General features: G+C 38.2%; 1 protein-coding gene across 1 annotated transcript; it reads left to right on the top strand.

Moving 5' to 3' along the window:
• The first annotated feature begins 4,455 nt into the window (after positions 1-4,455).
• Positions 4,456-9,891, top strand: hsd17b10 (hydroxysteroid (17-beta) dehydrogenase 10). Its single transcript, XM_080031591.1, has 6 exons — positions 4,456-4,485; positions 5,626-5,790; positions 6,690-6,854; positions 7,496-7,624; positions 8,091-8,199; positions 9,232-9,891. Exons 1-6 carry the CDS (start codon positions 4,462-4,464, stop codon positions 9,420-9,422), a joined length of 783 nt encoding a protein of 260 aa, XP_079887717.1. The 5' UTR covers positions 4,456-4,461; the 3' UTR covers positions 9,423-9,891.
• Positions 9,892-11,347: the final 1,456 nt, after the last annotated feature.

Genomic DNA, 11,347 nt, shown 5'->3' with positions numbered 1-11,347 from the left:
TTAAGAAACTACTATCCAGATTTTATAACTATTTACCATTGTACATATAGTACCAGCACTGCACTACGCCTATTTGTATTGTTAATTTGCAAATAAAGTAAATTAAAAAAAATAATAATGTACGCTTCTATACAGACATACGAAAACGATTTATTTTGTGTATAATACAGAAATGTTGTATTATTATTTTATTATATAGGTTACAGTCCGAGATTACTATTTGATGATACAACAGTGAATGTAGTCTATCCTTCTGACCGTCTTATTTTCTCAACTTCATCTTTGGAAAATCGTTTCCATTCATAAAAAAAAATGTTTCGTGAAGATGTGTGTAGTGTAGTTGTAGTAGTAGCAGAAGAAAATCCCGCATTCAGAAAAATCACTGCGTCACCTTTCTGACTTAAACGTGACGTCATGACGCCTCGTTTTTTTTTAACTGCGTGTGTGGTGTGGGGGGCGGTCACGTGTTTTCTTTGCTTCATTTTTTGGCGTGCTGGTAAAGCGAGGCGCAGACCAGACAAATCAACGCTGCTGCTGTACTGGTGGTGTTATTAGCTATAGGTTTGTATCTATGCCGTGGAGAACCAGACAAATAGCGGGACATGGAGCAGAACGTACCCAGGATAGAGTGCTCGGGGGGCGGGGAGGCCCTGTGACGACGCTCGGCCCCTGGCGGACTGACGAGGACGAGAACCGCCAATTCCAGCAGCTAGCTGTCACTAGCTAACACTGCTGGCTACATACTAGCTAGCTGCACCTAAAACCTTTTACATTTGCCCTTCAACAACAACAGCATGATATAGTTTCACTTCTTACTAATTGAAAAAGATATCGGCGTCATGGAAACAGTGGTAAGTAGCTTGGAGAACGGATGAGAATGGTGCTCGTGTTAGCATTTTAGCATCACCTGGTTTTAAGGATGTAAGCTATCAGCAGGTCCGTGAATCATGATGAATTCAGCGTCCTATCTTTCCACCCAGGTTCATGTCTGTCTGCAGAAATGTCTATTATGACCGTTTTCAGGCTAAAAACTCAAGGTTTAGTGTATCAGACTAGATTCCGGACTTGACGCTTATGTGACTTGCAATTTTTTTTTTTACTATGACTTTACTGCAAGGACTAAAATACGGTTAATTCAAGAGGTTTTAAATGACATTTTATCTGCTGATGTATACCCTATACTATAGCCTACTACAACACCAAAATATGAAATACATGAATTTGATAGAGAAATTATAGATATTTCAATTATCATTCAAATCTAAGAAAAAGCAGTTAAGATATTTAGCTAACGAGACGAACAGAAACGGCAGTGATTTTGGTTTTTATTCCAATAAACTGAAACGCACACTTCATTAATTACAACAAATGTAAGAACAAGATATTGGCGAAGAAATGATTATTATTAACAAAAATATGAATACACATTTCTAATTATCAAATCTCAAAAACCATAACAAACAAAAATGTCAGTGTCACCCTTTGCATGTTGCAAGTTGCTCAATGTATTTTTTTGATGTGCCCCTGTCATGTACTCTTTGTCCGCCCCCCTTTCTTAAATTTTTTATTTTTTTTATATACTCTACATTTTTTTTTCTGAATCAAGAGTTTGTAATATGCTGTCCAGATTGACTTGACTTCAATAATCAATGTTAGTTTGTTTATGTCCTGCTACTTATTATTGATGGTATGTCATTTATATTTTAATATATTTATCTTTCTGTCCCCCTAGGTCTGTGTTCGGCACTGGAGCCCATCTTGAGTTGAGGTGACATCATTTATTTTGTGATGGTTGAGTCCTAATACTTATGTCTTACCAGAAACTTTGCACAAAATATTGCAGGGAAGTTGAATTCTATATTTAATATATTAGCTGTTGTGCTGTAAGTTTGTTAGGTTCTATAAACAGTCAAATAGACACTGGAATATATTTTTATTTCTCCAGCGCACACATAGTACGGACAGGTAGCAGATTGTGAAGGAGATATTCATTGATTTTGACAAAGTGAATCACTGACCCCTTTTTTTTGGGGGGGGGGGGGGGGGTATTTTCAAGCTTTATTAGATAGTACAGAGTTGAAATGGGGAGACAGAGAGAGAGAGAGGGGGGGATGACATGCAGTAAAGATCAAGATTTTGATCTAAAATACTATTTACTGAGTGATTTGTATTCCGGAGGAGACCGCGGGAGCTGTGGGATGAGGTAGTAGTTTGTATAGTTTTAGGATCACACCAGATCTGGGAGATAACTATACAGCCTACTGTCTTTCTCACGGCAACCAAACCATCGCCCCGGCTACAAGAAGACCTGCTTAGTTACAGTTTGGACTCCTGTTGGGAGATGGAACATGTATTGTGGATGATATATTTTTTTTTGGGGGGGGGGGGGGCATTTTCAAGCTTTATCAGACAGTACAGAGTTGAAATGGGGAGACAGAGAGAGGGGGGATGACCTGCAGTAAAGGTGCACAGGTCGGATTTGAACCCGCGACCACTGCATCGAAGGCCGGAGCCAATATGGTACACGCTCTAGCCACTACGCCACCGGAGCACCCTGATTTTGATGTATGTTTACCCAGGTTTTACTTTAGCTTCAGGTTCTTAGCTGTAGAAGGAGCAAATATGCACTAACATACATGTAAATTCAATATAATTTGATTTGATAATATTTATTATTTTGAGGCACCTGGAACCAAACTGTGGGCCCTGCTGCTGTAAATAAACGAAAGTGAAACAGTAACTTTTCAGGAAGCTTTCTAACTTCAAACAGTGTTCCAGGGATCACATTTTCCTGTGAGGAAAGTTTTTGTTTATTCAGTTATGAGAATATATCATAGAAAAGTAACCCCAAGGTTAGATTTAGGACGTCTCATTACATGCACGTAAATTGTAGTATGCTGAAAATACATAAATGCCCCACTAACACCAATAGCATTTTGGACTATTCGTCTTTATTCTTGACATTTCTCGACATAATGAAAAAAAATAAATAAAAATCTTCCTTAACTTATTGTTTTCTCTCCTGTGGCCCTAAAACTCTTCTGTACTGAAGTATGTAGTGTAGTAAAAAGAAAGAGTATGTGATTTGGAACGCAGGGTTTTTTTTTGTATGAAGTGCTCCCGGTCCGGATGTTTGTGGCTGTGTTGTGGTGAGGTAGTAAGTTGTGTTGTTGTGGGGTTCGGGATATTAATTAACCCCTATTTTGGAGATACAACTATACAACTTACTGCCTTCCACAATGCAGCAAAATGCTCCTACATGATGCTCCAGCTTCTAGAGAGAGAGAGAGAGAGTGTGTGAGAGAGAGAAAGAAAGAGAGTGAGAGATCTTAGTTTGACAGTCGTCATTGTAGGTTGTTGGGTAAACTAGCAAATGTTAGATTTTAGATTATATTGGATATTTCATGATTAAGCAAATCCACTGTAATGCTGCAGCTCTACTTTAATTTCTGTGTATTTAGGAAGATGCTGAAGTTAGAGGCTCTTAATCCGATTCTAACGTCAATTGTTTATATTACATGCTGTATCTTTGCTTCCAATTTGAAATAAAGGATGTATCCCTATTACTGAAAACTATAAATGTTGTCATGTGCCTTGTTTGTGTGTGTCATAAAAATCAATTCTTTATACATTTATTTAGGAAAGACTTCCGAATTGTAGAATGACATATGTAAAATCTTTATCAGTGTCAAATAACAGGCTATTGCATTTTTTTTTTTTAACCTGTAAATTTGTTAAAATCTAACTAAACATGTAACTCCTGAATAATAGCTTCGGTCGTTCGCCTGAGCTGACCCTGGAGAGCCGCTATGATTGGCCAACGTTCTCTTTTATTCAGCCAATTACGTGCTGCCATGAGAGGGGCGTTCCCTGAGACGCTCTCTGATTGGTCAGGTCAGACTAGAGGGGCGGGGCTTAGATACACCAACACGTTGTGTGACCGAAGAGGCGTTGAAGTGAAAGAGGTGTCACTCCGTCCGTATTTCTGTGTGTCGGGTCAGCCATAAGATTATTATTTTTCAATGGAATGTTTGGCCAGAGATGGATAGATAGATAGATGGATGGATATAGATAGACAGATAGTGCTGCAGTAATGATTCGTGTAAATAAAAAATATATAGAATTTACAAAAAGTCAAAGGAAGTTCGAAAAACAACACTTATTTAAAAAATATATATTCAAAAAAGATATAAAAATTACTATTATCTCAAAGTATTTATGCACTATACTAGTTTTTCCGTCAAGCGCCTACACTCATTAAAAATACTCGTGATAACAATATTTGACTTTATCCAAGTCTGTTCTGAACATTTCCAATACACTCTATTACACACTGTATCTTTAAGGGATTTTCCTCTTCTTCATAGACAATTTAAAAAAAAAAATCTTTGACCCTTATCGGCTCCTTTTATAATAGACGACCTTCGTTGTTACGTCACGTCCGCTTGTCCCTGAACCAACATGGCGAACATACGATGCATCAAGGTGAGCAGAGAGAAAGATAAACCTGTACACACGCCGAACTCTATCACAATACACAGTGTGATGTGATATTCATTTAAATAAGCGCGTTTTCTGATTCATGCAAGTGTCTTTAATGTTCGAATTGACTTTATTTGAGCCTATCCGCTTCCCTTAGCTAGTTGTAGAAGTTGCATTGCGATATTTTATACAGGCTTATATACATGCAGAGCAATGGGACCTGCTTAAAACTCTTTAAATCAGATGTTAACTATGAGCAACGTGGGCCATAACGAATGCAACAATTGTTTATATTTGTATTACATTTTTTGGTCATTTTAATATCAGGATTAGGAGGACTGCTAAAGAGAAAATAAATTAAATAGTCAAGTACTCAATTTAATTAGATTTATTTCTGTAAACTATAAATAGACGATTACTTATCGTATTAGAAAGGAATTGTATTGTTTCAGTGTCTAAAATCTAAAATCCTAAATTAACTACATTTAAAATAAAATGTGAATATTGGAACATTAAATTTGACCCCCCCCCCAAAAAAAAAGAATTATATTTGAAAACTATATATTCATTCAAAATGTGGAATTGATTATGTCCAGTGAAAATGATCTGAGCAGATGTTACAGCCTTTAGGGAGATTTGATGGATCCCTTATTTGAAACAGTTTCCTAAAGATTGTTGTAATATTTTGAGTTACTTTCTCAATAAGTTGACATTTTCGACAAACTACTTTACATTTGAAGACTAATGTGTTTCCTGTCCCTGTACTCTTCCCCTTGTCCGTGTGTCTCTCTCGCCCTCCCTTTGTGTATTTGTCTGTGCGTGTGTGTGTCTCTCTCTCACTATGCATGTGTGTGTGTCTGTCTGTGTGTCCGTGCGTGTGTCTATATGTTTGTGTGTGTGTCTGTGCGCGTGTCTCTCTCTCTCTCTGTGTGTATGTCTCTCTCTCTATGCGTGTGTGTCTGTCTGTGTACGTGTGTCACTCTATGTGTGTGTCCCTCTCTCTGTGTGTGTCTTTCTCTCTCTCTCTCTCTCTCTCTCTCTCTCTCTCTCTCTCTATGTGTGTGTCCGTGTGTCCCTATATGTATGTGTGTGTGTCTCTCTCTGTGCATGTGCGTGTCTCTCTGTGTCCGTGTGTGTGTGTAGGGTATGGTTGGCCTGGTGACGGGCGGGGCGTCCGGTCTGGGTCGTGCCACCGTAGAGCGGTTGATCCAGAGCGGAGCCTCGGCGGTGATCCTGGACCTTCCCTCCTCCGACGGCCCCGCGCTCGCTGCCAGTCTGGGGGAACGCTGCGCCTTCGCTCCCGCTGACGTGAGTCCTTTAATCACCTGGTCAATGATCAAATTCCTTCGTGATTTTCTCTACTTATGACATCTATTGCAGTATGTCCGTCCTGGGAGAGGGATCCCTTACTCTGTCCACTCTCCCTGAGATTTCTTCAATTTTTTTTATTCCCGGTAAAGGGTTTTTTACTGGGAGTTTTTTCTCAGCCGAGCTAAGGGTGTAAGGGCAGGGTGTCATATTGTATCATATTGTATGGAATGTAAAGCCCACTGAGACAAATGTGTTTGTGATTTTGGGCTATATAAATAAAACTGATTTGATTTGATTTGATTTGATCCTTTAACCAATTTAGACATTTAGCCGATTGTCTTAAATCTGACGAACTCTACCTGTAACTGTTTTAATTAGGCTATATTGTAGAGCTGCAACGATTAATCGACAAATCGATTATTAAAATAATCGCCAACTAGTTTGATAGTCGATTAATCGTTTCAAGTAATTTTTTGATAAAAAATTTCCAAATTCTCTGATTTCAGCTTTTCAAATGTGAATATTTTCTGGTTTATTTAATCCTATTATGACAGTAAACTGAAATATCTGTGTGTTTTGGACATAAAAATACATTTGAGGACGTCAACATGGGATTTGGAAAATATATCAACATTTTTCACCATTTTCTGACATTTTACGGGCCAAAACACTAATCGATTAATAATGGATTAATCGAGAAAATAATCGAGAGAATAATCGTTAGTTGCAGCCCTACTATATTGTACTTTCACACATTACATTTTAATTCCAGCCATTGTACATCTCAAAGGAAGGAACCACTTTACACTTGCACACTTTGTTTATCTTCTGACCTCTTGTCCTGGTTGTTTTTGGATTGGATTGGATTTACTTTATTGATCCAATCCGACCCCTAGGTGACGTCAGAGGCAGACGTGCAGGCGGCGGTGTCTCTGGCCCGGGAGCGGTTTGGTAGACTGGACCTGGCCGTGAACTGCGCCGGAATCGCCGTCGCAGTGAAAACCTACAACTTTAAGAAAGACGTTCCACACAGTCTGGAGGACTTCCAACGTGTTATTAATGTAAGACACACACACACACAGAGGGACACACACACACAGGAACACACACACACAGAGAGGGACGCACACACACACACACACACACACACACACACATACACACACAGGGACGCACGCACACACACACACACACACAGAGGGACGCACTCACACAGAGGGACACACACACACACACACACACACACAGAGGGACGCACTCACACAGAGGGACACACACACACACAGAGGGACACACACACAGACAGAGGGACACACACAGACAGAGGGACACACACACACAGAGGGACGCACACACAGAGGGACACACGCATGCACGCACACACACAGTGGGACACGTGCACGCATACACACACACAGAGGGGCACACACATATACAGTACAGAGGGGCAAGTACGCACACACAGAGGGACACACACACACAGACAGACAGACAGAGCCTGGACTACTTCCAACGTGTTATCGATGTAAGACACACACAGAGGGACGCACACACATACATAGGTAAACATTGCTGGAAACTTTGCATAAATAAGTGTGTGTGTGTGTGTGTGTGTGTGTGTGTGTGTGTGTGTGTGTGTGTGTGTGTGTGTGTGTGTGTGTGTGTGTGTGTGTGTGTGTGTGTGTGTGTGTGTGTGTGTCAGGTAAACATTGCAGGAACCTTTAACGTGATCCGTCTGGCTGTGGGCGCGATGGGGAAGAACGAACCGGACGCAGACGGACACAGAGGATGCATCATCAACACCGCTAGTGTCGCCGCATTTGATGGACAGGTGCATTAAAACATACACATACAATCACAGTCACATATACACAGACACACACATACATACGCACACGCATATATACGGACATACAGACACATACAATCACACACACACACATACATACACACACGTATATATATGGACATACAGACACATACAATCACACACACACACATACATACGCACACGCATATATACGGACATACAGACACATACAATCACACACACACATACATACACACACGCATATATACGGACACCAAACACATATGTATACACATGCACACACATATACATATATATACACAGGCACACATGCAAAAACACAGACACAAACGCACACAAACAGACTCAGGGCACGCACGCACGCACGGACGCACGCACACACAGGACACGGACACACACACACACACATAGAACACAGACACAAACACACACACTCAACCTTTCCTCCCTATCTTGTTCCTCCCAGGTGGGCCAGGCAGCATACTCTGCCTCTAAAGGCGGGATCGTTGGAATGACCCTCCCCATCGCACGAGATCTGGCTCCCATGGGCATCAGAGTCGTCACCATAGCACCCGGTATGTGCATACACTCAAAACACTGTACACCGTTACTATGGGAACTCAAATAATTTTTGGGGAAAAAAGTTGATAATTTTTTAATACTTTTTCACTGAAAATACTTTTTCAAATAAAAAGTGTCACACACCTAATGTTTATTGTCACAATAAACATTTTGTCAGTGTTAGACAGGTTGTCTTCATTGTTTGTAAATATAACTTAATTGTAACTCTCCACCTTTATTTTATTGTTTATTTTTTATTTCATTTTTTACTAGTTCGGAATAAAAAATTTGGCCGTGTTTATGAACTCTTTCTGACCTTAAACCTGCAGTGTGTAGAATTTTGGGTTTTATTTCCTAGCAGATTTTGTAGAAAGTAATTATAATATCCATAAGTACATTTAATTTAGTGCATAATAGCCGAAAAAAAATGTTTTGAATTATTATTTTTTCCCTTAGAAAGGGTCTCATATATGTCCATATTTCTGCATATCTTGAACCAAGGCCTAGTGCCGCCATCTTGAAAGTGTCATAGTTGGAATGTCATCAGGTGCATTGTTTAAAATGTAGAATTGTTGATTTCTTTCACTTTTATTTTATTGTTTATTATTGCTTATTTTTTCTTTTTTTTTCTTTACTTCTTCGGAATAAAAACATTTTCTATTCAATATCAATAGTGTTATTTTTGTCTTTGGTCCCTCTAGGCCTGTTCTCCACTGACTCCCCTCCTATAACTTATTTATTCTTTATTTGTTTTCTTCAATGGGAATAAAACCATAAAACATCTCAATATTTATGTGTATTTTCTTTCTCCCTGTAGGTCTATTGGAAGGAAGAGAAAAAAAAAAAAATTATTAATACAATAAAACATTTTTTTTTTTTTAATCTAGGAATAAAATATTTCCTTAATCATATTGATGGGACAGGAATAAAACAATCTCAATATTTATGAATATTTCTTTGGTCCCTGTAAGTCTGTTAATACAATAAAAACCGAATAAAACCATAAAACATCTCAATATGTATGTGTATTTCTATCTTCGCTCCAGGCCTGTTCTCCACTCCGCTGCTGGCCGGTCTACCAGAGAAGGTTCAGTCCTTCCTCGCGCGCCAGGTGCCCTTTCCCTCGCGCCTGGGAGACCCCGCGGAGTTCGCCCACCTGGTGACATCACTGGCCGAGAACCCCATGATCAACGGCGAGGTCATCAGGCTGGACGGAGCCATTCGCATGCAGCCATAAGACTGAAGATTGTGTTGTGTGTGTGTGTGTGTGTGTGTGTGTGTGTACACGTTAACAATTGATCAATGTAACGTGTGTGTGTGTGTGTGTGTGTGTGGACATGTTAACAATTGATCATAAACTGTAACGTGTGTGTGTATACATGTTAACAATTGATCAATGTAACGTGTGTGTGTGTGTGGACACGTTAACAATTGATCATAAACTGTAACGTGTGTGCGTGCGTGTGTGTATACATGTTAACAATTGATCATAAACTGTAACATTTGTGTGTGTGTATAAAGCTGCACATAGTGAATATACACTGCTGTGAATCACAAACACCTTGATCAAGTTTCTGTGTGTGTGAATGTGAGAGAAAGTGTATAAATGAGATTGTACGTCATTCAGAGCGTTGCCGTACGTCATACCCGACTCTTCAGTTGTTTTGTAACTAATCTAGAAAATAATAAACTTCAAATGGAATTGATTTTGTATTCTTGAAAGTTCTTTTTTTTAATATAATGATTATTTTGTCATTAACATACATAAAGGCTGTAACAATATCAGTCATGTTATTTTATATCACAGGTACCCATGACAAAGGCATTAAGAAAAACTTTATAAAAATAGCATTCTTTGCGCTGATGGTCTCGTTTGCTGTTACATGTCATTTATGATCATCAGAAGACAAATGAGACTGTTTCAGAAATATTTAAAAGTTCCTCGTAGCACCTTTAAATGACAAATTATAAAGAAACGATGAGAGATAATTTACTGACATAAGATCCTCAATATCCAATTCATGCAAAACCTTAATTGAAGAATAAATAGTTTTGAAAAAAGCAAAACATTTAATTCTCATATCCTGGTGTTTGTTCTTAAAATGATCAAACCACCACAAATCGAACCCTTTACGTTAGTCACATAAAATGAAATACTAAGAAAAGTATTTCACAATTGTATTTGAGTAAATGTAGCCGATCATACATAGTTACTTTCCACCACTCATTATCGTAGAGTAAATTTTTTTTAAATTAATAACAGCTCCCCTAAATGCACAACACTCCTCTTAGGGGTTAACATGGGCTGTTCTGTGAGATTTCTAGTGGGGGCTTGCTGTAAAATCTTTCGCCACAAGGGGGCAGCAAAGACTCGTATTTATTTAAGTTCATTTCAAAACAAATAACTATCTATCAATCTTTGACCATCATTTGGTAAAGTTTGGTATTTTTACTCAGAACAAAAAAATTAAACTTTTGTATTTTACAAGTAAATTATATTTTAACAAATGTATTTTTTCTTAAAATTACCCCACATGTAGTTGCTTTTGAAAATGACTTGAACATATTTTTTCAGTCTTTAAAAAGATTAAGAGTTGATTTGCTTGAGTTATGTATTGATCAAAGCAGCAACCATTACATGTAGATTAAAGGTGCAGTGTGTAATATGACATCATCAAGAAAGTTCTACAAAGTTCTAGAATGCAACGCTCCCTGGGTAACCCGAACTCTTTCGAATAATAACAGAAGCTACAGTGGCCTTCAAGGACAAGAACTATTCTAAATTTTAAACAATGCATCTGATGACATTCCAACTATGACACTTTCGGCACAAGATGGCGGCACTAGGCCTTGGTCCAAAATATGCAGAAATATGGACATATATGAGACCCTTTCTAAAGGAAAAAAAAATAAATAAAAAAAAAAAAATTCAGCTATTATGCACTAAATTAAATATACTTATGGATATTATAATTACTTTCTACAAAATCTGCTAGGAAATAAAACCCAAAATTCTACACACTGCAGGTTTAATTCATATTTAATTAGATTTTGTATGAAGTTGAGTGTTGTTATTTCCTTTTATTTCTCAAGTATGCTGCATATTTAAAATAATTTCCAAAAAGTTAAATTATACAAAAAAAAAATTGTATTTAAAAACTT

Source organism: Ammodytes marinus, assembly GCF_949987685.1.
Source record: "Ammodytes marinus genome assembly, chromosome: 7".
NCBI lineage: Eukaryota > Metazoa > Chordata > Actinopteri > Uranoscopiformes > Ammodytidae > Ammodytes > Ammodytes marinus.
Note: the sequence above shows the minus strand (reverse complement) of the source record. Positions and strands in the feature narration are given on the sequence as shown.

What these genes read in the sequence shown, in the direction of transcription:
- hsd17b10 (XM_080031591.1), top strand. Translation starts at nt 4,462, where the DNA reads ATGGCGAACATACGATGCATCAAG. An exon ending in CGAACATACGATGCATCAAG is followed by an intron (nt 4,486 to 5,625) that starts GTGAGCAGAGAG and finishes GTGTGTGTGTAG; the next exon opens with GGTATGGTTGGCCTGGTGAC. An exon ending in GCGCCTTCGCTCCCGCTGAC is followed by an intron (nt 5,791 to 6,689) that starts GTGAGTCCTTTA and finishes TCCGACCCCTAG; the next exon opens with GTGACGTCAGAGGCAGACGT.